Raw genomic sequence first — 27,845 nt, 5'->3', positions numbered from 1 at the left:
AATGCTCAAACCATGTCTTCCTGGTATGCAATATTTCAATCTTGACACGTTCGTGTTCCTCCTTCACCCACAGTCATACGGGTTTAGACAAAAGGTGCATTCAAGTGCAAAGTACTGATATTAAATTAGGCCCCAACGCTGTCGGCAATGTTAAGGAGCTGCTGTGCCCACGAGGACCCCCATTAATTTTGTGGGGTGCCATGGGCACAGTGCTCCTCCCATGTGCTGTCCAATGCAACAGAGGGCTGACACTCCTAGAAACCAGAAAGCTGGTGTTTGAGCATGGGCCAAAAGAGGAGATGGGGGGAAAAAAAAAAAAAAAAAAAAGACATTAAGAAGGTGCTAAACAAGGTTCAAGAAACACCCTGAGGTAACTTGCAGCATATGAACAATGAAATGGCAACAAAGAGGGCTGCTGTCTCTGCTGACTACCCCAGGAGGGGTAGTAAGCTGCATTAAAATGTTGACCAAGTTCAGCAGTAACAGATGCCATTCCTAAAACGGATCCAAATAAATTTTGTCTTAGAAACGCAAAGTCATGCTTTAAAGAAATCTCAATTTTCTAAACCAGTATTTTTAATTGCTGACCATAGAGACACAGTAATTTTTGCCAGGTAAAGTCAGCCTTAAATCACGTGTATGTGACAAGCTTCAAGAGACAAAAGCTGCACAACGAATGGCTTTATCAAATAATGCTGGATTAACACAGACTTGACTTGTTATGAGGCTCCTGAAAATATTTTACAAAGGAAGAAGAGAAACCCAAGCCACTTCAAGTTCATCTATAGTTTTAGGTAAACACATCACAATTAAAATGAAATCTGTAGCATTTTTTCCTATCTCTCGTTCGGATGTTCTCACTTCTTTCTTTACATCCAAGTACTACTGAGGGTGGCGATTATCCCGGGACAATCAGCCATCAGACTCGATTGTTGTAAAATCAACAATCAATATTTGCACAGCTCTAAATGTTGCATTCTTACCGTTTTCTTGTAAGTAAGCATTGCTATAGGCACTGGTGCTTTAAAGTTAGTAAGGTGGGTGGAAATACAGTGTGTATATAAATACAAAACGTACCCATATACATACATTTAGGCAAATAAACAGTGATGCTATGAATGGGCTCTTCAGGGATGCCAGTAAGATCCGTTTTCTTTTCCTTAAATATATAAACAACGCATCAGACTAGAAGTCAGTCGATCAGTCTTCATACAGCTGAACTGCAATCGTGACCTAGAATATGGCTTATATTGTGGGCAGGTCGGTTCGAGGACTGCTTGGAAGAATCTGAAGCAGATGTGTTTGCAATGGAAAGCAAAGGCGACATTGCTGAACCATCTGGAGGAAGAGCTGTGGCTATTTCTGGGAACAAAGACGTCAAGTTAAAATTGGATAAGTGTGACGTGTTGGTCATGTGCATCGGCGGCATATCTGGAAGCAAAGGAAAACTCGGCTGAGCAAAACCAACAGGCCGGGGAGGGGACAAAATGGATCCAAACCGATTGTTCAAACCTCCGCTGCTTGGCTTTTCTGTGCTCGGATTAGGGAACATTTGATTGGGGAAGTAAGGGATAGAAATGTCATTGGAAAGAGTGGGATGGGCGGGGGAGTATGGCGGGTAGAAGGATGGCAGCGTGTTTTGAGGATCGACCGGGATTAGGGCTGGCGTCCGAGTGGCACTAGGCTGGGTAACGGGTGGGATGAAAGAGGCGTTGGCGTTTATTGGCGGGTTCATGCCACCCTCTGGAATAAAAGGGAAGCCAAAGTTCTGGGAGAGCGTGTGTTGGTCGGGGGCTGCGTTATCGTTAGACACCTGGGGGCCATCCGACATAAAGCGGACGATGCTTCCTCTTTTCTCTATCGCAGACTGCTGGCGCCCGAGGATCATACTGCCACTGGTAGACAGGGGAAGATGGGGAAGACTAGGGTCAAAGACATTCCCGTGTCTTTGATTTCCAGACCGGTTCCGTTCAGGCTGACGTATTTTAGAGCCTCCGTTATCTTGCAGGGGATGCCTGGACCGTTGAGTAACTGAAGAATTTGGCTGACGAACGGATGGTTGCCCTTGTTCACCATTTCCATGAGAAACTGCAGGGTGAGGGTGAGTGGGCCTCACGACGCCATGCATGTTGCTAGAAACTGGCGTATTCATGTGACTCTTTGTCCCATGGCTCTCGGTCATCCTCATGGGATTGGACTTCTGTACGGAAATGTTTGGGCTTGTATTTCGACCCTGAATGTCTCCCGAGGAAGAAGAACTCGAGAAAGGAATATTTAAAGAACTGTTCCTCGTGTTAATTGAACCGATAGACATGTCACAGCTTTCCCTGGTCTGACCGTCACCATCCCTTCGGATGTGGACGCTCTCTCGTGCCGGGGGGCAGTTGTACTCGATCGTGGAGGACGCGCCGCACTGCGTATTCCTCTGATGCTCTGGGAGGGATCTTTGGCTTCCGCTAACTTGGTCTCCGAGGTGAGGGGCAAGTAAACTCTGCATAAAACTTTGGTGGCATGTGTTTTCATTTTCCCTTGATGGAAGGGTATTTCCTGTTGGAATACCCTGCACTGGCGGGTAAGGCAACCTCTTCTGTCTTTCAATGGACGGCCCGGTATTTTGACCAATTCGGAAAGCTTGCGATTGCATGCCCCTGAGGGATGGCACAGAATTACCAATTTCGCTGTTCCTTGAGGCTTGTACGTCAAAATTGCCTGTTGGTTGCTGATTGGGTCCTGCTGGCTTAAAGGTCTGACAATCAGACAGCCGTTGCACATCTGAGCCAACCGTATGATCGACAGATATACGGCCCTGCATATTATGAATGACCAACCCTTTATTCCTAGAAACATCGAGATAGCTTCTCATTTCGAGCTGGTCAGGAACTCTAGGGCCTTGAAGAGAGATTCCTATTCTCTGCTCTGAATTAGAGGGTGTCTTCCCAATGAGTGCTTCAGCAGAGTAGCTGGAGACTCTGTTTCTCTCCTGCCTGTGAGGAGTGCAAGTCATATCCGATGGCCTGGTTACGATACTTGCCTGGGACACCATTTGCTGCTCTAAGCCCCTCGAGGTCATAAGCCTCTGCATCTGATTATGCCCTGATACATGTTCAGAGGCTGAACCTTGCTGTCTGCTGCTAACATCTTGTTGCTGTTGATGCATAATTTCCTGGTTTATATGGCTCTGAGGGTGGCTGTGATGGTTTCTGCTTGTTGCGGGATTTTCACAGTTCTTTTCAGGCTGGGAAGCTCCAAAGTGCTGCTGCATCTGCTGCTGCATTTGCTGGTGGTGAGGATGAGGCTGACCACCTTTTTGCCGCGTCTGATCACTCCCATGGTGTTTCTGCTGTAGAGAAAGTTGCGTGGCTTGGCTTCCCTGGATAAGATTTCGTTTCTTTTGCATTTGCACCTCCTGCTGTATTGTTCGCTGCTGGTGGACACCGTGGGGCTGAGAGTGGACTGAGTTTTCCCCGTGAGTGACATGGTGCTGCAGCTGGTACAAGTGGTGCCTTTCTCTTAACTGCCCAGCCTGCTGCTGTTTTAAGTAGGGATGATTACTGTGGAGATGAGATATGCCTTGAGAAGGACCGTGCTGAATCGGCTGCAAGTGCTGCCCTGCTTGACCTTGCTGTTCTGAAATCGATGTTTGAGAGTTGCACTGGACTTCAGTTTGTCGCAAAGCTGGCGTTACGAAGTTGCTGTTTGATGGGAATAACCTGCTAAGGCCATCCGTGTGCCCTTGATTGCTCACCGATGGCACTGAATTTGATGAGTTAGGAGGAATCTGACTGACCAGCATCTGCGTTTGATCAGCAATGCTCTCCGGTGTTCGGTTCATCAGCGCCATCCCTTCGAGCCTTAGAGGTGCTGTCTGGCACTGCTTTTGCCTCTTTGCTGTGGAGAGCAGAAGGTCGTCTTGCACAGCCCGCTTGGCAGAGTCTTTGCGACCTTCGTGGCCTTGCTGCTTTAAGTGTGATTCCTGCAGCTGGGGGGCCTGCATGGTGTTTGCCCTGATAGCATTCAGTTGCTCCTGAGCATATTCATTCATCATAGCTGGTCCCGGAGACTGGTTGACATACGAACTAGATGGGAGGGAGAGGCTCACCGTTGCAGGAACACTTGGCGGCTCTGAAGGCTGGGATAAACTTGGGCAACTCACAAGGGGATGGACAATGCGGCTCTGGTGTATGAGATTATTCACGCTTAAACTGGTTATGCTTGGTGACTGGGAGGCTGAAATCTGCAAAGAAGTGTTTGAGGTTTCCACACCTCCTACGGAACAGCTTGGTTTTTCAACTTGTCTATCAACGTTTGCTTGCACCGTATCCTGAGCACTGAATTTGTTGGATGCTGTCTCTAATGGCCCTGCATTGCTTTCTTTCGCTGGTAAAGGTTTGAAAGTCGCTTGCTCTCTCTCCAAAGATGCAACCTCAGTTGACTTAGGGATGGCATCCCTCATGTTAACTTGTATTCCTCCTCCACCTTTCTCAAGGTTTTCTTGATCAAAAATAGCTCTTGCTGCAAGAGCTACGATGTCGGGTTGTTCTGAAAATGTGCAGTTGTTACACGTACTGGTTGATGTGCTGCTCGTAACATCTTCTCTGGTGGTATCTGGCAACATCGATGCCACTGAGAAGCCTCGACTGCTACCAGAGCTGGTGGACATCGGGGAGTCTGCCTGCCTGCTGGCAATGAGGGAAGCACTAACTACTTCCTGATCAGAAATGCAGGTGTGATGCTGGGAGAGAGAATCTCCCTCCGAGTTCATTAACAGAAGTTCCTGCTTCTCAGGCAAATCAACACTGGATTCTGCTGATTTCGAGTTTTCCATGGGAAAATTAGAATGCTCCCCCTGAACGGTAAAAGAAGAGTTTTTTTCCTCAGCTGTTCTGTCTTTTGTGAGATCGGACAGCATTTTGGTTAGACCCTGCCCCTCTAACAAGTCCGCATCTTGCATGATAATTGAAGAATCGTGTGCAACAGTGCAGGACTCTGAAATTGCTCCTGCCTTGGAAGTGTGATCTGCTGCGCTGCTCTGTGCTGCTGCCATCCCAGCAACCTGAGGATTTGTCACATGTGCTTCAGTACGAGAGGTCGTTAAGGTGCCAGGGGGTTCGCGGGGTGCAGAAGCCTCTGACAAGGCAGAAGCAGCGGGTGGATTGCTCTGAGACCGACACACCTGCGGGAGAGGAGCAGCATCTTTGGCAGCCGGCGGGTCTGGCACCAATGGTTCGGACACCGTGGGCTGCAGGGGCGAGGATGCAGGCAGCTCTGGCACAGGGCAGGATCCTGCTGCCTGCTCAGAGCGCTCAGGCTCTTTGGAATGACAGTCAGCAACGCTCGTGCCACTTGGTGCTGCCACACCGCTTGCCTGCGACGTAGCTAAAGCTTGTGATGCTGCCGGAGTGGTTTCAGGCAGCCCCTCACTGTTTGCAAGCTTTGCTGCAGTTTCCACAGGAGCACAGTCTACCTTCCCCGCATCTTTGCAAGGAATCGCTGGACAGGACACTTTACTGTTGGCTGCCACGGGTTTTTTAGTACTTGGTTTTTTGTTTGTCCTTTTTGATTTTGTATTAGCTGGCAAGCCAGCAGCAGCTTTTTTGGGGGAAGCGTTTATTGAATTAGATGCGCTAGCTAAGACTGAACCCTCTGCAGATATTGCAGACGCCACCGAAGTTGGTAACGACACGCAGTTAACCGTGGCGATCTGGTTATGGACAGTCGTGGGATTGGCAGGGTGGCTGAGAGACAAGTGTAAGCAGCTTTGTCCGGCCATTTGTGATATGCTTTGATTGAGGTTAGCTAAAGCACCAAATGTATTGAGGGCAACGTTGGTGTTTGGATCTTCGCTGGTGGTGGGTTGAATAATTTGCATAGGGGCTTGGTTGGCAGCTCCAGATGAAGACATCACAGGCTGCAATGCAAAAAGCTGCCCGTTCAATGAGATAGTTTGAGGATGCTGCTGATTTGACATCGTAACTGAAAATGTTTGTGTAGAGCTAGAAGATGGCAAAGAGGATGGTCTTGGTAATATATGGACAAGGTGTTTCCCCCCAAAAGTCTGTGGAAGAGGGGCATTTTGTACAGAGTTGCTAGAGTTTGCGATCGCAGCAGGCCCATTCATGGGAACTCTTACAGAAGCAGAAGGCTGGGCAGAGAGGAGAGGAAGCGGATTCTGACTAGCAGCTTGTATAATTACAATTTGTTGACTGACATTTTGGCTAGGGACTTCTGCTCTCACGATTGGAGGGCACGGCGTGGTGTTTGGAGGCTGGAGAATTATGACATTCTGGTTGGCTGGTGCTCCTGTTACGGCTGACGCAACTGGCTGCGCCATCTGAATCACCTGCATAGCTGAATTCAGTGGAAGGATATTTCCTGCAGCCTGAGTTTTAACCTGCGGCTGGCTGATTAATGGCTGCATAGGTAAGGACGGACACGAGGGCAAGGTAACTACGATTTGTTCAGCTGCCTGCACGTCTCCAGGCAGAGAAGTACTTAGACTAATGCTTGTAGTCAAAGGCCTGCTGTGAGCAGTAGATACAGTACCAGCGCCGTTACCGGGCTCATTCAGGAGCGCGGTCATCATGCTGGATGGTGTTTGGCTAAGTGGCTGAACAGTATTGCCTGCTAGCTGCAAAGTTGTCCATGTGGTCTGTGTGTTTCCAGCTGAAGGCATGCGTGTAAGGCTACTCATGTTTTTCAAGTCTGAAGTGCCAACGCCTGTAGAGCCTGAAAAAGACCAGCAGTTCTCTAGGGGACTGGCAGGCAGAGTGCTTATTGCCGTTACAGCCTTAATTCCTTCTGCTGCAGAAGTCATGGGCATTCCAGCACTACTTACCAAGTCTGTACTTTTGAGGACATTTACAGAGGAAAAGCTATCTGTACTAGACAGTCTCACAGACGGCACGCAACCTGTGTCACTGGTTGAAATTACACAGCCTTCTTGAAATTCATTCCTAGAATTAGGTGTTTTTGAGCAGGTTGCATTCACCTGTTGAACTTGAGAGGTTTCCGTGGAGGCACTGGAAGGAAGGCTGATTCCCTGCAGGAGTGTTTTCTTCATTAATTTCGGGCACCCCTCATCATTTTTACTTTTGGGGAGATTTTGATCATTCTGTGATGTATTACTTAGAGAACGCTGGAGTTCCTGTTCTGTTCCAGATTGAGAAGTGCTCTGTGAGGTGGCTGTAACAAGCACACCTTGCTCATTCTCTAGGGTGGAAAGCTCAAGAACGTTCCCTGCTGGGACTGGCTGAGCGGGTGCCAGTGGAGAAACCGTACTCTGAGACCGTGGCTTGTTTTCTGCAGGGTAAATACCAGAAATTGTCACAGGAGTCACTAAGTTGCATGTTCTCTGAACTGGCACAACATTGGCTGTTTGCTTTTGTAAATTATGACTAACGTTAAACGTTATTCCCTGGACAGATGCTCCCTGGTTATTTCCATTGGGTTGACTCCCATTTGAATAGACGATGATGTTCTTTTGAACCTGATCACCAGGAATAACAACCGAAACCTTTGCATTTTTGAGATTCCCCTTCCAGTGGATCGTAGGGTCATCATACAGGCAAATATCATTTGCTTTCAGTAGTTCGATATATCTCCCGTTCTCCTTCTGAAGTTCATCCAATTGTTTCCGGAGTTTTTTTATCTCTTCAGCTACAAAACAGTGAGAGCAATCCGTTACTTCAGCACCTGTACAAATACCAGGTAATACTACCATGTGATTTGGAGAGTAAGTTCTATGCAATATTGAAATACATCACTAGCAATGTATGGATAATAATAATAACCTCAAATGGTTTAAATAATGTAAATTAAGAGTATCCTGGTAAACCCTTCAATTGATCAGGAAAGTAATGAAAGCCACAGAATACTCCACTACCAATAGTTAAGTATGTTAATTAGTTTAAAAAAAAAAAACACAGATGAAACTGAACACTAATCATTTAATTACCAATTGAAAAACAAACATGGTGAGCTATCTTTTTTTTTTTTTTTCTCCCTGATCCTTTGCAGGCACTAAAATTAGTTTTATTGAATCGGTAATCTCATGACCTTCCAGGACACTAAGTTTCATTATGTACGAAAATGATATGCAAAACTAAATACAATGCGCTTATGTAAAGCCACAAAAAACAGCACCTGGAAGTCAGCTCACCTATCTAGGAAAATCAACTACGCTTGTCAAATGCAATTACATCAACAAGATGAACAATTTAATAGAATTCTATTCTATGTGGAGAAATAAAAACTACAAACCACAACATTAGCTCTGAGATTATTTCTGTCACATCTCCGTCACTGTATTTTTATGCATCTGTTAAATAAGAATTTATATTATGTATTATATTTTTATAGATTGCTACTACTTTCAAAGTATTTGGAAGGAGAAAAAAAGAATATGCTTGAAGGAAACCCCGTTTTTCCAAAGAAAAAAATCTAGCAGTGTCAGAAATTGGTCTGCATGTTACAGTAGAATACATGGGGATGGAATCTGCTAGATGATACTGCATTACCCATGAGCTCTTTACTTTATATCACAATATGATTGCTTTATATCTCATAGCTATGTACAAGAACATGCACTTGGGCTTTTCTTCACTTCTTGTTTCGAGTTATTCTAAGTGGATGTATTTTTCCTGCATGCATGTCTTGGGATTCATCAAGTCTGTTGAGTCCCTGGCTTTGTTGTCAGCCAATACTAACAGACACACATTGGAAAGAAGTGACAGAAATTCTAAAGCCTCCAGTGAAATCTTTATTTACCCTGTTCGTTGTTCCCTCCATTTAACAGAAGTTCATCGTTCTGTCTTTTCATTTCTGTTATATACTTAAAGGCTTGGTCCAGGATCATGTTTTTGCTCTTTAAAAGGAAAAACAAAGAAAAAATTAGGAGAAACCTCATCATTATTGGATCTACCAATAACAGATCTTGCAATTATTCCAACAGTCTTCATTAAAAAAAAAAAAAAGAGTGATTCTCTGAACATTTTTTTTGTTGTTCTTTGTTTATTAAAAGATGAACCAGAAATTTCATGGGTGATACTGACCTTAAAATGCTCTGAGTTTTTAAAGAACTAAATATTTCATGACGGAGCTGAAATTTTCTGATGCCAAAACCTAAATACTAAGCCACAGAATCCAAGCAGCAAGCATCGTTATTGTTCACTAATAAACATATACACGACTCAAAATTTCCAGGACACGGCTTCATACATATTTTATTAGAAAAGAAGCAATCACAGAACAATTATCCAGGGAAGCATTTGCATAATTTTGAAACTAATATACCGGATACTATGGGATGAATAAACATACCATAACCCTTCCACCATCTTCTTTTTGTAAGATAACGTTCATTCTGCCTGCTAAACTTCTCATTCATTTTTCTGTTTCTTTCTTGTTCTGCTGTTCTGTAGTAATAGTCTCTGCTGTAGATTGTTGTGTCTGGGAAAAGATGCTTCTGTGCATCAGCCTTTGTCATTGTGTCTTTTCATCTCTCACAAGGACACTGTCTTACCTCACTATTAGCATCTGACTTTCAGAATTGCTTTCATCTCATTATACCGAAGACTACAGAAAGAAATGTACATGCAATTCAATTTATATCTTGGGACATTAAGCGATCACCAGCAAAGGGCAGAGGAGGGACTGGAGAATGACCTGAAAAATGATTTTTCTTAACCCATAGCTTTCACCAGTTGAGCATTGCAAAGACCACATTAAGCAGTAGAAAACAACTTGACAAACAGGAGCTGCACAATCCAACCAGCAACCTATCGGCCAGATTCAACCTACTTCTGTCCATCCTGCCACCCTTTCATCGGAGGAGAGGGTGAGCAGCTATTTGGTCAACACAGGAAAGGCAGCAGCTGAAATAGGTTTTTTATCTTCTGTTGTTAGTAATGTTCAGGCGCCTTTAATGAGAACTTTGGGAAGCTGTGGATCAGACAGACAGGCAGACATCGGCAGGATGACTAGATGGCTACAGGCAAATGAGTCTGTCTCATGCCTTCTCAAAAAATTCTCCGCAAATGTGAATCAAAGAGAAAGTTGGTCGGTCACATGTCCAACTCATTCCTTCAACAGTTATGTGCAACACCTTCAGATATGAAGCTCAAAATCTGTACAACTGCATTAATGTGGCCCTGTACTTCCAAAAAGGAAGTCTATTACATATCATTTTTTGTTGTTGTTATTTATTTATTTTTAATACTACTAAGAACTAATAAGATTTCAAGCACGTTAATTCAGACAGTTCTGTGATCTTTGTGAGATAAATAGCGAAATAAGTATTTATACTTCTACGGACGAGGAAACACACAAGCATTTTACAGGAAACTTCTATGTACCTCTGAATGAACACTTACCTGCTTGAGTGCTGGAGAGCAGGGAATGAGTTCTCCAATTCTGTTTATCCCTGCATTAATCTTCTTTTTTCGATGTCTCTCCACTAAATAAAAAAGTGTGTACACTTTGTCATCTAGTTGGACAAGTCAACAGCAGGACAACTAATACCAACGTAAGGGCTCGTAAATATATTATTTCCTGAGCTATTGGGACCTTAATAATATGGTAGGGTAAAAAAATCCTCTAAAGTAAAGCTCAGTTATTGAATTAGCATTCAATGACACTAAGAGCTGTAATGTAAGAAGCAGTATCTTTAAAAGGTGGGGATGTTCAGGACCCCTTTGTGGAAAAAGCAGAGCTATTGCAACTCATAATTCAGGTTTTGATAATGCTTTTTAGCTGATTTCTATGAAACCCTTTTCACAAGGCAGACAGAGTAACTTTATGCATACAGAAAACAAATGAAACAAGATTATTTAAAGAATCAGTTGCAGGTTTAGGAACAAAATGTGTGTCTCTTAAATCCTAAGGTGAAGTTTAGCACCAAAAGAGAGATTTTTTTTTTTTATCAGATTTGAATGTTAAATTCATATTGATGTAGCAGCCAACACAGAATCTAGCTCCAGCTCTAGGCACTATCAGTTTCTCATTTTTATGTTCAAAGCTATAACTGCTGTGCAAGTTCTAATTATAATTGGGACTAAGGAAAATATTTAATAAACAATATTTCTGGCGAATTACCTATTTAGAGAAGGTCGTTTAAATTACAGTCCTCTAGTAACATCATTTAATTCTTCATGAGGCCTAGACACTGTTGCAAAAAGGGTCTACACTACATATCTAGTACCTCTGGGCTTTTTTTTTTTTCCAGATAGTATTAATCTCTGTTTTCCTCCATTGTCAGTTTCTTTCCAATATAGTTCAGTCTTATGTAAGTTTTTGTTGTTTTTTCTTTTTGAGATTTCTACGTTTTCTCTGCAAGCTCTTTTTACACAAGAGCCTGAATAAAGTTCTGACATAGCTCTGTCAAGATTTGAAGCAATGTGTCATTCACTGTGCCTTATGTTTTGTACAGCAGGGCTGTTTTAATGGCATACAGAAACATACAGTAACCCAAAGGTTACTGTACATTTTCTACAGGTGAAACAATGCTTTACTTTGTGCTCCTTTACCAAGGATATACTGATTTAAGCAGTTTTATTTCAGCAGTCTGTCACTTCAATTTACATTTTTCAAATTACTGAAGTTTTTATTTATTATTATTATTTCAGGGAAGACTGAAAGGTATTCACAGAGACAGGCCTAGATACACTAAATGCTATTCTAATACAGCAAGATAAAGGGTCCTCTGCAAGAAATTTATGATGTAAAACAAAGACAAAATCTGATGGGGGGGGGGGAAATAAAAAGCATTGCCCCAAGTCTCCATTTAGAAAGGAACTGAAGCACACGGGAATCTGTCTCATACACCTCATTTAAAGTATATCCACAAGGTGTCCTCTCTGCTCTGAGGACTAAGTCACTTGCCAGACATAAGGCAGGGGCAATGTTTGAACATCATTGCACTTCTTCCCAGTTCTAACATGTCTACAGCAAAAGGCTACCCTCATTTAGAACAAATGAACAACAGACTCCTTAAAGACATTTCTCCTAAAAGAAATAAAAACTGATCAAATCAGTTACTCTGAACTAAAGCTGCATTTCACACTATTATTTAAAGCCAAGGCAGACATTTGCATTCAGCTTTTAAAGAAATCCTATAGCCTACCTTCTAAAGCAATTTAACAGCTCTGAAGAGTTAAGCCTGTAATTTTTACATAATGTTATCCAATTACACCATATATGGATTTAAAAGCTCATTAATGGATGCCAGTTTCACCAGTATTCCTAGTGGTCAGTCATACAAGAGCAGCTATATAGACATTAAAACCCATGATCCTTGGGAATTTGTTTTTGTATCTCTTACTGTTCTTTATACATACAGATACCACAGTGGTTGTGAAGTGCTAGTCCTTTGTTTTGATAGTATTATCTGCTCTACTCAGATTGTCCAGATATTAATGACTAAGCAAGCTACAGGGTTGGAGGGAGCTGGTCCCCACATCTTGCAGAGTTCAGCCCAGAAGATGAAGACTTTGGAAAGCTATCAGCAAGCAAAACAGGAACTGAGAATTAGAATGAGTTTGGCAATCTTAAAAGTAGGCTTGATAAGATTATTGCCTAATACTTCTTAATCCTTAAGAAATTGGCCGCACCCTGGGTACAGCCCTACAAGCTTTATGTTCCATGGCTTTCACATGGAAACTGCTCAGTGCTTTTTCCATTTGAGTTTGTAAAGACCACACATTTGTATTGTTTAATGAAGGGAGGACCAGATTCAGAGCCTAGCATTTCTTATCTATATAGATGAATCTGTCAGACTCTTCCGAAGCCTTTCTGCTGATACCTATCAAATGACACTGAAGCTAAAATCTGACAGAGACAAAAGGCTGCATGCTGTGCGAGGGAAGTAAGTCCTAAAACATACAGATGGTATTCACACAGAATTGCTGGTGGGTGCCCAAGGGACAGGTTGTAGAAGTATTTCTAATCCACGTAGCCTGTAAAGCTCTTGGATGAGATACCTCTCTCTGATTTGCTTAAGTGTTTACCTCTGTTTTAAATGAGGTGATAATTATTTGTGAGTGAATGCCTGTGCATTCATTTTCCTTTATAACTGAACAGAGATTGTTCACTTTTTAGTTTAATAGCAATGGTAAGATTGGGTACGTGGTCGTACTTTCACACTTGGACATGTTGTGTGGAAAACAGCAACCTGGAGACCAATCAAGAGGCCCTTGTGCACAGGTATTCTAAGCAGGACCACAGAAAGATGCTTTTGCTAGGGTGGCTTTTTTTTTTTAATGTAATAAACTCCTATGAAGGGACCTTCTCCATGCAAAGTAAGTTTTAATAGTTCAAAGAATACGTGCTTATTTCTAGACCAAAACCCAAAAATCATGTTCCTACCTGCGTTATGTGTCTCCCGGTTTTTCTTTCTGTTAAGCATAAAGGGAAAACAGTGATATGAAACAGAAGGAAAAAAATCTGCATACAAATAAATTTCTCTCATTTTCTTATTTCAATTACAGTTAAAAATACTGAATATTGTATTCTGCTCTGAACAAGAACACAGCAGAAGTTACACTCAAAAGGATTGGTATTAGACATTGGTACTAAACAGTTTCTAACAAAAAAATAATTAGTGTTCAGACTTAAATCAATTCCAGCAAAACAGCATACTGTAATACTCAATTTGGTTATTGTTACCTATTTACAGGACAGAGCAGAATTTTTATGGTTTTGTTCAGCAGGAACTATTACACTATCCAATGTTCAATAAAGCTAATTATTTAAAAAAAAAAAAAAAAAAGCATTAATTTTGAGCAACAGGAATGCTGTTTGTTTGAAACATTGCTTTTACATTCACAGAATCAATGAAACAGGAGAAAAAATTACCGCACAAGTTGATTCTTTCAGATCTGTTACCTTCAGATATCATACCTTCTAGTATGAAATGTTTCCCTTGTGTGAGAAGCCTGAATTACTGTTCTTCTGCAACTTTTCCTCTTTACTGCCTCAAAATTCTGTCTATGCTTTTGGGGTGTGAGGGTTGTCTTTATTTTCATATGTTCATCTGGGCTTTCTGGACCAACAGCAACAAGCAGGATCACTGTGCAAAGCCTCAAATTGCTTTGCTTGAAGTCAGTAAATCCTAAACACGTACTCTCCATACAAAAATCGAATGTAGCTTATTCATGCAGTAAGGCAAATACTTTCAGGAAATCTACTAAAGCAAAGCACATGTCTTATGGAAAAAGAAATGTTTCATTAAAAAAAAATAAATCAAAAGTATTTCTGTCCAGCAGCGCCCTCTTAGTCTAGTTGCAAGAAGTGGAATGGCATTTTCTGCTCTCCACTCACTGTTAAAGCATAGTCCAGACGTAACAAGGAATCTGAAGTGAGAAGGCAAGATCTATGTGGATGACACGTGTGATTATTATTAGCCACGTACCCTTTTGTGCTTTGAGTTGGCATCTGTTTATGGTAACTCACCAAAAGCAGTGTGTAACTCAGACAACCTTTACAAGACAGTGCTGTTACTGCAGATGGCTGTATCTGGAGACATTTGCTAAGAAATCATGCCAGAAGATGAACATCTTAAAGTCAAATAAATGCCACTGAAGCCTGCACATCTGTTCTACAGCTACTCAAGAAGAGACGAATCTTCTGTTCATTGAAAATATGCACCACCAGAACTGAAATGCATGCAGGAGATCATTGTTTTCTTAATTTACAATAAAGTACAATTTTCCCACTTATATACAAAACAATCATCTGTCATTCTTATCGTAAATTGTATACGAGAAGGCCAGGTAGCATAGATGGATGGTGTAACTAGGGAATGAAGGGCTGCCCTGCCACATCAAGTGTTAGATCAATCACCTACTACACAGGAATGAAGACTTGGGGAGGTTGTAATGAACTTTGAGTCCCTTTGTTAGAAATTTTGGTTATAGACTTGCTAGTCAACCTGCGGGTGTGTTTTGATTTCCAGCAGAGATTTGAGAAGATTTAAGATTTCCCTGCGATTTGAGATAAGAGATAATAACTTGTCTATCAAAATGAGCACAGTGTTCCCCCAACACCTGCAAGGAGTCTCTGCAATAATATAGGTTGCAGTCTAACCTAGGTGGTGACGCAGTCTTACACATGCATCTGGGTAGTTTGTGTGATAAAGAAACTCCTTTGCCTTGGTGGCCAAGGTAGACACACCTGACAAATAACTCACCATAGACAGGGGAAGAGCAAGAGGCAGGTTTGTAGCCATAGTTCCCTGACTTTTGGATCAATCCTGGTCAACCCTCAGAGCTTCTCATTAATACCCTTATTACCCCTTAAAAACGTTTGGCTAGAAATTTTGTCATTGCAGTATGACCACAGACTACAGAACCACACAAATCATTTTTCCACAGAAACTCACCGATGTTGCTTCTTAGTAGGTGTCTCATTCTCTGTCATCTCTGGCATGGTTTCAGAGAAGAGAGCCTGAAGAAAATTGGGGAAGGAATTAACGATAACTGCACTCTACAGACTTCTTAGCACACATTCGTTACACCATTTTGCCTTTGACCACAAGGATAGGGCCACACTACACAGTACAAAGAAGTCTATCAGCTTGCTGTGGAGGGGCTAGTCATGTGAGCACTAAAAATTAAGTACATTACCTATACAGATGCTGTATGAACTGCTGCTGTCTATGAAGAACTGGTTTCTAATCAGTTAATTTAAACTAAAAAAAAAAACAAAACAAAAAAACAAAACAAACAAAAAAAACCACTATAATCCCAACTACTTAAAGAAAGCAAAAAGGAAAATTAGAATATATGATTTTTTGTTTGCTTTTTTGAATGGGAGGAGGTACAGCTGATCTTTGTCTTTTTCATCAACACTTCCTAGCTGAATAGGCTTTCAATTCCCAGTTCTAAATGAAGTTGGAATGCTAAGCAAAATACAAACCACAATGAGGACATTAATTATTAGACTGTTTAATAGCACTCTAATGAGATGACCTCATAATGCAGAAAGTCACAACACTTGCTTGTTACTGAGTTAGTGTACAGTTTAGAACAGACCAAACCAATACCCTCTGTTCATGTTTTCAGATACATAAAATTCAGTTAAAAATAAAGTTATGAAATTAAGTTATAGGTGATGACTGAGTACGTTGCACCTGTGCTCAGCCCGAGCACATAAGTAGCCTGTATTAAGACAAACAAAAATATGTCAAAAAGAAAACAGAAGATAAGGTTAAATGAGTGATGAATGATCACACTTCTACTAGAGCATAGAGCTTTATAGACCAAGTAACGTGAAGTATACTGTAGATGACACCAGGGGATTTTTTTATTTTATTTTTGACAAGACAGAGGTCTGTATTTAGCTTCATGCTTCTGCTCATTCTCTCGCCAGCCAACTTGTTCTTGCAACTCTTCCCATGGGCCCACAGACTCCTGGTGGCTTCACCTCTCCCTGGCTCCTTCTGGAAAGCCCATCGCCTTCTTTTACCAGGCTTTGTATCTTTAGGGCGTTTTGTTTGTCTGCTTGCTTGTTTTTACTGTAAGGAAGCGCAGGTAGGTTCTAATACAACTTCCAACATCAAGCTGTTCTTCAGTAAACTGAGTCTACCGTTACTGACACAGACCTTCAAAAGATGAGGAAAAAAAAATCCCTATGGACTAGGAACCCAGCCACCTACAGAGCTCCCAAAACACCGAAGCACACAATTCGGAAGGGAGTATGCATGCATGTATGTGTAAAGTTCACAGAAATATTCCTCATTGGGCCAGAGCAGAACTTGGGAGTTGCTCTCCAGTATGGGAGTGTTCAGTATGGGTGTTTTCGACACCCTTAAAAGTTGAACGTGGCACTCTCACTCAGTAAACCTTAACTGATGAACATTGCAGCTGATGCCATTGACCACACTGTCTCTTATTTAAGCACTGTATCTATTCCTAGGAAGACAGAGGAAAAGTTGGCGAATCACAAAATAAAACAAACAGGCAGTACTCTGCAGAGAGATCCAGCTCAGGAAACACAAAGTGCGTGAAGGTTTCAAGAACCTACGTCAGCCCTTCCACCTGACACAAGAGCACGCACACCAACACAAAGTTAGACGCAGTGCTGTGCAGGATGAGTTACAGCACTACACCACTCCGCTGGGCACTGTGTACAGCCTAGCTGAGGCAAAACTCACCTCACCCACAGGGAGCACAGCACTACCTACTCCTATTTCTCGACAGGCTTTGCTTTCTCCATTCTCACCAGCCACGCTCTGCCTAAGGTGTGAGAAAAACTGAGAGTTAATGTAGTCTCTTATTGTGGGAGAAAGTAGTGGTGCGACTTCAGCACTTCATTCACTCTCTTATAGATTACCTTGTGATACTATCTTAAAAACAGATTTCTTCTCTTTAAATTAATTTAAGCTAAACCCATTTAATTTAATCCACTAACAATTTTGGCTTTGTTTATGTATAAAAAGACTAGTCCAGTTGGTATCTCAGGTCCTTCAAGTTACTGAAAATTCGGCCAGAAAACCCAGCTCCACACTCGAGACATTTATAACTTCTCCCCTGAGGTGATGGTCAGCAGTCCTCACACACATCCTAGCTGCAATCATTGTACCAGGCAGGTGGGGCCATGCTGAATGATGAAGGGATTAACTGGGAGAGTTTAGCAGATGTCCAATCCTGCTTGTAAAAGTAGATCTGGTCATACCCCAGGCATCTTTTACACTGCTGGCCACCAGAGAGGTGCTCACATACACATTGCAGGATTGAGGTCTGCACACCTCATTTCAGCGTTTGATGTTTCAGTTGTGTAATAGCAGAACAGCAAAATCTATTGTCACTGAAGCCATCAGAAAAGGCATGAGAAGCAGACTCGTTGGCTGGCGATGCTACGTTCTTGTATGTCCATCTTTAAGACAGCACCTCGTGTACCAGGTGAACTCACTAGGCAAGAGGGCACATTGGGCATTCAATTTAGCATATGCTGTGCTGTTTCTATGCAGTGGGGTAAATATGTGGGCAACAGAGTGTGTGGACGTAGTTCTAGTACTGAAAAGCTCACAAACAAACACTGTATTTAGAAGATGGAAGACACTGATCGCATCCTGTGGTAGTCATGCACCTTGTTTCTTGACTTTTCTGCAGCTGGCATCTGTTATTGGACATTACTAGACCATGTCAAGTACTCTAGAAGTGAGAAAAAAAAGATGAAATACATCTCCATTTTGGTGAGTTTAACATTTTTAAAAGACTAAGTATTTACCAAGTAGCTCTTTTTATTTTTTTTCAAATTTATACAATTTCAGAACCAAAGGAATATTTCTGAAGTACAGTGTATCTAAAGCAGAAAGCATTAATGTGAATTTAGATGGCCAGTTACTGTGCGAGGCTACAGATAAAGCACAGATGTGTCCGAGCTAATGGGCATAAAAACAACCAACCCTCTCCCAAACCAGATCACATCCTATTCTCATCTTCTCTCCATGCTGTCACACTAAAGCTGCTTCTTCTGCCCAGGGTCTGCCTTCCCTCAGCTGAATTCTTACTCCTAATACCAGGCTCCCCATTTCCTAAAGTCAAGATCTTTGTATTTTTCCACTGGCCTTATTCCTTCCTCCCTAGCAGATGCCTTAAATGATTCAGCGATACCCCATATTCCCGTATTTGGGAAGAAAGGCAAAGTCTTACGGGAAGTTTGTCTTGAAATTTATTAATAAAGCTTGTAAACATTTTTAGATCCTGAGAAAATGGAGAGTTCTTATAACAAAGTGTCAAAGATGTCTTATCTCCCTGTTTCATCTTCCTCTGCTCATTTTTTTTTTTTTTTTCATTTTTAATGGGGGTCAACAACCTTCTTCTAAGCAGTGCCATTCCCTGCATATTTCAAGCCAGATGTCACCACATTGAGTGTATTAGCTTCACAAAATATCAAATATAAATACCTATTAAGTTTGCATTTCGTATGCTTCAGTTCTGCTGGGAGGCATAGCTCATTTCCTACAGCAGGAGCAGGGAACAGGAGTACCAGGAGTGTTATTCCAACTTCACTTTACTGTGGGATTACTTCAAGCCAGAAGCTTATTGAGATTCACACAATTCAAACAATGTTTCCCCCAAAGTTTCAAAGCAGTTTTAGAGGAGTGATAAGAACAAACAAAGCTGTACGCATTAGCTAATTAACCCATTAGTTTATTTCATGTTCCAATTTGCTCCTTGAAAAGAAGTGGTTAGATGTATTAAACAGCACTTGTATACCACCCTGGGGCATCTATTTCAAGACTGTATGAAAAGAAAGATGGGGAACTGAAGATTTTTTCTTGTTCTTATCCTATAGTGAGAAAATCCTTTGTATTTTATTTGATAAACCCCCAAACAGAGCTGGCAACAGTAGGGAGGTGGTATTCTAAAGAGTTGTTGAAAACACAGACTCTGAAAATTAAAAATTAAATTATTGCTGCTGAGGCAGAGACATTTGTGGGCTGCTATATAATGTTTATCCTACCTCCTTTTCTTCCTAGCAGCTGTCACCACACCAAAGCTTGAACAATGGTTTCTCTTTACTTATTCCATGTCAAGTAATGCTTCCAGGAGAGATTCATTTTCTGATTCACCACAGCAGAAGACGAGTATTTGCTTTATAAGCTCAGGGGCAAATATATTTTAAGTTCAGTCATGCAACATGCTCACTTGACTCAGCTGAATATCTTTTGCAGAAATAACGTACCAAATTATAAATTCTTTAGACAGATCAAGGAGGTGCAATTGGCCATTTATGGCTATTTACTCCCAAGCTTGATGTAGTTTATAGCTCTTACAACGTTAGCTTGAAATACTGGTTTTAGTTTAAATGCAATGCCAACCCCAGAAATGAAAAGATACTTTGTCTTCTGAAGATTTAAGTTTAATGCACTTTAATCAGCGCTACAGTCTCGCAGTTCTTAGGAGTTTCGTACCTCAGGTCATGATTTACGGCCAAGATCAGTTCCAAGGCATGGGTAACTACTACACAAATGCTAATTCCTTTCCAGCAAGACAGTGTCCTCTTCATTCAAGTGACTATTTGTCCAGTCTTCCATGTATGTTTTACACAAGGCTAGCTTCAACCAGGGACTTAATTCAAGCTTTTAATCACAAGCAAGGTGCCCTTGAGATAAAATGCCACGACTTACTGCCTTTTCTTTATTCTCCCCTCGAGACGCTTCGATGCTCATTTCACATTCTCAATTGCAGAAAATTTAACTTGGAGCTTTATCTTTGTGATTGTTACCTACCTACCAACTGCTTTTGCTGCTAAAAGTAACCTTTTAAGACTACTGTACAGGAAAACAACAAGAAAAAACAGTCCTTTTCAAGAGGAAAAATACCTTTGGTATCTTTTAGTTTGGTTTCTGAAGAACTGAAGGTTTTATTGTTACTGCACTGTTACTGCACATGCTGATGACAGCCGGGCCCACTGACAGACCTAAAAGAAATCCAAGACATTAAATTCCCAATTGTTTACAAAAAAAACTTGAGTCCGGGCCGAGAAGAACGGGTAAGGTCAGCGCTGACACTGACGGTGAGCAGATGGATACTGCTCAGCTCTGCCACCAACTAACTCTACAGCACCCACGTGCTGGCTGACCAGGGTGGGCCAGGTTGGTCTAGGAGGGTGTATGAGAGATGACAGGGCAGGGGAGAGTTATCTCAGCTTTTCACAGAACACAGGCTCCCAATTCAAACCAGCTGATAATTTCCTTGAGCAAGCAGGCTGCTCCAAGAGCTTCTGCAAAAGTTACTGTCAGCAAACCAATGCTGACCAACTACAGCTCGTTATAGAATCCACTTCATTCATTTAACTTGTCCGGAAACAACAGATGGGGGAAAAAAAGGCACTGTTTTTAGAGAATTGTTTTTTACCTCTTTTGTTTGTACTATCTAACCTCAAAGACATTGGTATTTTCCCTCCTACTGACTTAAAGCAATTAAGTTTCCATAAGGATGTTGCATAAGGTCATGCAAGAGAACTAGAAAGGCAGTCTTTTTTCTCTCCCTCTATAACTACATTGCTTGAATGATAAGCCAGTTTCTTCCTGCAATGTTCTCCCACATCTACAGTCATTTTGGTTTATACTTACAAATTCCGTAATATTAAAGCCATAATTGCTTGTGACCATTTCCTAACACGCCATTTCAAGAGAGTATTGCTGTAGAGCCGTTCATCTGAAAAATCCTGACCAGATCTGCTTAAGAAACTTCTGAAGATCCACCTGTCCTGTTTATTCTTCTTGCTCTGACCTCATTCACCGAAACCTTGTGGGAGACAGAGAGGAGTTACCACTTCACTGAACCAACTCTCTTACCTGCTCTGCTGTTCTGAAAGCTGTTTGGAGAGGCACCCCTGGACCTTAGCATCCAAAAGCGAGCTGCTGCCACCTTCACTCATTGTGTGGATGATTGTGGTATTACAGACAGACTGAGGTGGTATGAAATGCTAGCAAAGGAGAATGCCTACATAAACTGTCTCCTGTGACCGGGATGAACTGTTATATGGAAGCAGGCACCCGGGGGGCAAAGAGTGATTAGTGCACAAGTAGCACACAAGTTAAAATCACAAACCCTAAAGAGGGTCTCCAGCTATTTTAAATCAAAATAAAGGGGCCAGAACTCTTATTGGGAAATTGGGGGAAAAATGACCATGGAAATCCTCACGATACCATCCATGCTCATTGGATATTTAAGACTCAAAGGTTACCCCATACCCATTTCATGAAAGAAGTGAGAAAAAATGAGGCACTTCTTTAAGCTGCAAGACACTGCTCATTTCCCTGGTTTTCAATGTTCAGTGATCCACTGGGCACTTCAAAACATGAGATTAATTTTAAATTGGAGACATAGCTAATTACATCATGCTTGAAAAAGGCAAAGACCTTTTTTTTGAGGGGGAAGGCTAAGTGGATGCAGAGTGGTGTGCAGACAGCTTCCTTCTGTGACAGGCCGTCATTCCCTGTAGCAGAGGACAAAAGCAGCCTGTACCACGGCAGTGAGTGCACTTCCACTCTGGTGCAGAAGCATCTAGCAGGGAGCCAAACCTTTCTGACAGGATGTCACCTGAAGAACAGGTCCTTTCTTTTTCCTGAAAAAGCGGTAACATGCAAGTTTTCCTGGTCTCTGATTAGTGGAAGCTAGACGATTATTTGTAATTGAGGAAGCCTCCCATTGGAGAGCTGTATTCGAAACATTCAAGACAGACTGAACAAATGAGAAGTTAGATTCAGCACCAGCTAATCTGATTCTGCTTTCTGATATGACCTTGCCACCAAAAGAAATCTCTAGTCAAAGATCAGTACTGGGTTACAGGGCTCGATAATCGATTTAAAATCAACACAGAAACATTTATTTTCGCTACCGCACCCAGAATACTCCTCTTAATTTTTGGGTTTAAACCTGGCCTGCTGTGCCACTACAAACGATCCTCGCAAAGTCTGTTTATAAGGTCTTGAGGAGGTATCGAGTTAGCTGGAAGAACGTCCTCTTGTAGCTATGCCAGAAGCACGGGCACTCGCTAAAACAACTTGCTGTTCTCTCTTGAAGTCCCTAACTAATAAGCAGTGCAAAATATCCTAGAACTGAAATGCTACAAAACATGCAGAAGAGATCCTTCCTGAGATTCGGTTACGAACATCGACTTCCCAGCATGAGAACAGCAAACTTCCCTGCAAAACAGCAACTGTGTGAAAGCGCTTCCCAAGCACCTGTTCAGAGCGCACTGCCATGTCCTTCAGAAAAGGTCAGCACAGGATTTCAGAAACAGTACTTTCACTACCATCAGCTGTAACAAGCTTTAACATCAACCACCACCACTCCAAACCCAACAAAAATGAGCAAAACCCCACAACCTTGCAATGTCCTTTTTATTCCAGGCTCCTACCAAAAGGTTTTAGCAGCTGGAAGAGAGCTATTTCTCCTCTTTGCTCTCCAAAGTTTTTTTTTCTAGATAAAAGGGGTCAGCAGGCACCTTCTTCAGTTCCAAGAATAAGGGACTCCCCTTGCAGTCTGGATGTTTGACAGATAGTTTGCAACTTTATCCTTGCCAGTAGCACACAAAACTATCTCAGATGTAGCAGAGAGGTCAGAATTAAAGATACCTGAGACCAGGTGACTAGGACAGACACACTGTCTTATCAGCCACATTTAGAAAGAAATTTAAAATCGAGATCAGTATGTTAGACACCAGAAAAACAGCACAACTAGATGCAATCCATAGGAAATCTGGATTAATTACTTTGTCTACTTTAGGAACGAGTTATTTAGCTTGGGAGAATAAATGTACATGAGCTATCCAGAGGTAAATAGTTCTGTGAACACCAGAAAAATCACACAGGACTATTTTAGAAATTCACCGCCAGTAATGGAGAAGAAGCTAAAAGCAGACTTCCAACTTATTACTTTGTGGAAGTTTGAAACAAATGGGTAATGGCAAGGGACAGGAACAACAGACAGACAAATATCATGATCCTGCAAGTTTTACTTCACTAGAAAACCCTCCTCTAAACTGGAAATACTTTATTTCCATCTTCTTTTTTTCTATAATTGTCTGAAATTATCCCCCAGTTGCCACCTGGGACTACCTTGGCAAGAACATCTTAAAGCTCTCAGCTCTCTCCTACTTCCACTTAAATGAAGGAAAGAACTGTTGAAGTTTCCCGTTCCAAACAGAGGCACATGCTAAGTCCCCTCCAGCAGGAGAAGTTCTGAACTTGAGCCACAGAGAGGAAAACACGGGGCTGTGCAAGCGCGTTGGCATAGAACCATGTTATTCTTGTAGTAAATGAGAAAGAAGAGTTGTGGCACTGAGGAAAAGGCAGTTTGCAGACAACCTAAGACCAGTGTTCAATTTCTAGCTAACAATTTCTAGCTATTTTGATGCAGGAAAGCAGGCAAAGGGTGAAGGCCGGCATGAATTTAATGCCCCACAAGCCAACCATTCACTACAGGCTACAGAAGCAGTCAGGCATCCCAATGACTGCCAGATCCTAAGATCTGAGAAATGTGCACGTAGACTTATAAGCTACTAGATTCAAGCTCTAATCGATCCAGCCTCACTAGAGAGGGGCCCCAAAGAACTCATTTTGGTTCTTTGAAAGTACCAGCACAATCGGGGTTGCACATTTTTAACAGCCCGCTACTTTCTTCTCATCTGAAGCACGAAGGCACACGGCTTGGCTGATGTCAAAGCCCCGCTATCCCGTCCTGGCTTCAAAGTAACTCATTCATCTTAGAAGAGTAATGCCACAACTCTTCATACAGGAAACAAACTTTGTTTGCACAAGATTTGTCAACCCTGTGCACACAGCAGAATCACTTTTGTGCTTACTCAGAGCATGGCAGCAGTGCTACACTTGTCAAGTCACAACAAAGCACGCTTTGGATACATGAAGTGCACACGTAAAAGCTGGAATTGTATTTAATCGTGGCATTACGTTACCATTATATAAGTGTGGCACTTCACAGCGTTACTTCATCAGGGAGCTACGATCCTTACAAACTTTATTGCAGTCTGAAAAAAGGGAAGCCCTACTGCTCAGTGGTTCATCCAAGATGCTTTCCCTTGACTTTCCAGAACCATGTTGTGATTGAAACCCTTCAAAATAGGAAAGTATGTACCTGAGGGACTCGACTTGGAGTCACAAATATAACAGAGATGAAGAATGCTAGCTAAAGGGACTCCAAACACCAGAGGTGAGCAGTCCTTAAAGCTGAAGACAAGTGTAACGTGTCTTCAGAGGCCCCAAAACAGTAACTCAACCTGTTATTAAACTCTTAGAGATATTAATGTTGTCAGATGCTACATATACACACAGTTTATATACCCACTTTCCTAAAACCATCTGGTTTGTGCACACAGCTAGGCACGCATCTCCAACGGGATTCTGGTATTTGTGGACAATGTTCATTATTATGTTACTTAACAGAAAACAGCATCAGCTGAAACATGGTGCTGTGACACTCATTCACTACCCTTCAGAGTGGCAAAGGCTTCACAATAAGTGTGTGTATATATCTATACACACACACACACGAGTGTAATAATATATATATATATATTTAAAAGTTAAGATGTAAGCAGCCGTGATTCATTGAAGATCCCTTCACATCAAATGCTACTTCTATTTCTTCCCAGGCATCTGTCATTTACGAAATTAACTTTAAGACCATCCTGGATCCAAAGGGTTATTATAAGAACACAAGCACCCATACAAAAATTAAACAATTGACTGGCTCTTGCCAAATTCAGCATGACCCCACCCATGTCCTCCATGAGTATTTGACTTCTATGCTGCTTAGAATCCAAATTCAATCCATACATTACATTAACTCATGCCCAAACTGTGCAGTGCCACACACGTTGTGCCACCCGGCTTTGCAAAGTAAAGGCGCATGCAAACAGAGCTCAATTCCAAGTCGCCCCGCTGACTGATTTGTCAGACTTCAGTACCTGGAAGCCTGAGGTGTTGTTTGTTTTCTTAGCATGTTGAAATCATAACAAACAAACAACACGCAGAAGCAGCTCTGTAATTCCTCCCCTTAAATAAATTGGAAGCACCTTCTACACTGACACAAGAAGAGAAAGGCTGGAGCACCTCAGCCCGTGGGGTCAGCAGAACACTGCTGCTTAATTTTTGCCACCTTCTTCATGTGCTGTCTTGGAAATCGCAGCCTAAGGCTAGTGCTCGGCTACAACAGTCGAGCCCATGATGCACACAGCAGGCACGTGCCAGACGCACACCACAACACCACACACCTGACAGACACTTCAGTCCATCCCCGCTCGGCTCTCGGGAGCACTTACTGCTTAGAAAGCCAGGAGCCAAAGGAGCAAAGCCCCCAGCACGCACCCACAACCTAATTCTCTCCTTGCAGCTGTCAGACTCCTCCAGGCTCCAGCACCAGTCTTCTCTCCACTCTTAAAATCCTTCCAGCTGTTGATAACATCATGCTGAAAGGCAGTAATACCCAAATACTATGTGGTTGTATCTATTCTCACCTTAAAATCGCGCTTGGAACATGAACAGTTTCTAAGTTTAGTTCCTGCCCAGTGATGAATGTATTTCCAGTTGTCAAAACTACTTCACTCCAAAAAGTATGTATTATTTTAGAATAATTGTTATTATAGCAATAATTGAAAGCCAGAATTACACTTCTAAATCCTTATAATAAAACTAAGGACCATTTCTCCGTATTTATTCCTTCTTGCTTGTTTGCTTATTGCACACGTGTGACAGGTAGCACCCCACAGTTTGTTAAAGCGCTGTATAACACAATCAACATAACCAGCATTGCTCCAACACACTGGATACGGAGGAAATAAAGAAACTATAAAGTCGTGTTTCCAAACCAAGCTTTTACATCACCTACTTCTGACCGCCGGGCGTGCAACCACTGTTACCTTTGCTTAATGCTTTCAATAAGCGCATCTGCGTGCGATATAATAGAAAGCGAAGATGTTATGCGAAAAGCGAAATCAAGGCATGCAATTTTCGAGGTGCTGACGGCCAGCGACCCAACGCACCCTCCTGCCTTACCCCGCTCAACGTGAGGCCTCCGCCGCCGCCAAAATTGCCTGAACTCGGCCCGAATCCTTACCTCCTTCCCCCAGGAGCTGAGGGCACAGCCGGGGGGGAAGCGCCGGGAACAAACCCCGGACACAACCGGGCCCCGCTCGCTCCCCCCCTCACGGACAAAGGGGCCCGGTTGGGGGGGGGGGGGGAGGAGGGGGGCACGCGCCGTTACCATGGCAACAGGACGAAGCCCGGCGCGCGCCCCCCAACCGTCACCTCCCTCAGAATAACGGTCGGGGGGGGGGGGGCTTAACGGCGACCCCTTCCCTTCCCTTCCCTTCCCTTCCCTTCCCTTCCCTTCCCTTCCCTTCCCTTCCCTCACCGGCGGGCTGGGCGGGCTGGGCGGCGGCGCCCCCACGGCGGGCACCATCCTCCGCCGCCGCCGCCGTCTCCTCTCTGCTCCTCTCCGCTCCCCTTCCGCGCAGCCGAGCCTGCTGCCCGCACGCGCGGCCCGCCGCAGCCAATCAGACGGCGCGGGTCGAGCCGCCGCGGCCAATCAGAGGGAGGTGGGCGGGGGAAGGTGGCGCTCGCTCGAAAGGGGAGGGGCGAAGGCGGCGCGGGGCCAATCGGAGGGCGGAGGGGTCGAGGCTGGCGGCGCGTGCCGTCAGCAAGTTCAGGTGGCCGAAACAGGAACTGGGGGAGATGGGCAGCTCGGCCGGCCAATGAGAGAGCGGGGGAGGGCGGAAGCTCTTAAAGGGGAAGCAGCTCCCGGGAGGCCCCGCCCCGGCGGGTGGCCGTTACCTCAGGGCGGCCGTTACCGGCCCCACAGGGCCCTGAGGGGGGCTCGGGAGCGCTGCGGGCTCCCAGCGCTTCCACAGCCGGCGGCCGGCAAAGTTTGAAATAAAATAAAAGTTTTATTTTGTCCCCCCCCCATTTAAAACGTTTTGCTTATGGAACACTCATGTGATAGGGATAATAAAAAATAAATAAAAAATAAAAAAGTAATAAAAATGTTTAAAATAAAAAAAAAATATATATATATAAAAAATTAAAAGTTGTTTCTGTCATTAAACACTGGCCTCAGACACCCTTACCCTTCCCCACCACCCCCCTGCAATTAGCACTCCTAATTAGCAGCCCATCACTCACACATAAAGGGTAAAATCCTTACCTTGCTTTTTTAAGGATTTTCCCTAAAAAGGCAGCCCTCGTCCAAACCAGGAAAAACAAGTTCACTTTTTGCTACCCCATGGTGCCCTGGAGTACTACAGGACTCTACAAAAGTACTCCCACAAAAATCAATGCTGGGGTCCATCTTCCTCAATGCTATCATACTGTAAAAAGG

At 42.9% G+C, this 27,845-nt stretch overlaps 1 protein-coding gene across 1 annotated transcript; it reads right to left on the bottom strand.

The window, feature by feature from the left end:
- Positions 1–310: 310 nt before the first annotated feature.
- Positions 311–26,957, bottom strand: USF3 (upstream transcription factor family member 3). The gene is made up of 6 exons (XM_032207447.1): positions 26,883–26,957; positions 15,374–15,438; positions 13,360–13,388; positions 10,371–10,453; positions 8,767–8,863; positions 311–7,656 (listed from the first exon to the last, which is right to left on the bottom strand). Exons 1-6 carry the CDS (start codon positions 26,928–26,930, stop codon positions 1,208–1,210), a joined length of 6,771 nt encoding a protein of 2,256 aa, XP_032063338.1. The 5' UTR covers positions 26,931–26,957; the 3' UTR covers positions 311–1,207.
- Positions 26,958–27,845: the final 888 nt, after the last annotated feature.

Source organism: Aythya fuligula, chromosome 1, assembly GCF_009819795.1.
Source record: "Aythya fuligula isolate bAytFul2 chromosome 1, bAytFul2.pri, whole genome shotgun sequence".
NCBI lineage: Eukaryota > Metazoa > Chordata > Aves > Anseriformes > Anatidae > Aythya > Aythya fuligula.
This window is presented reverse-complemented; position numbering and strand designations above follow the sequence as displayed.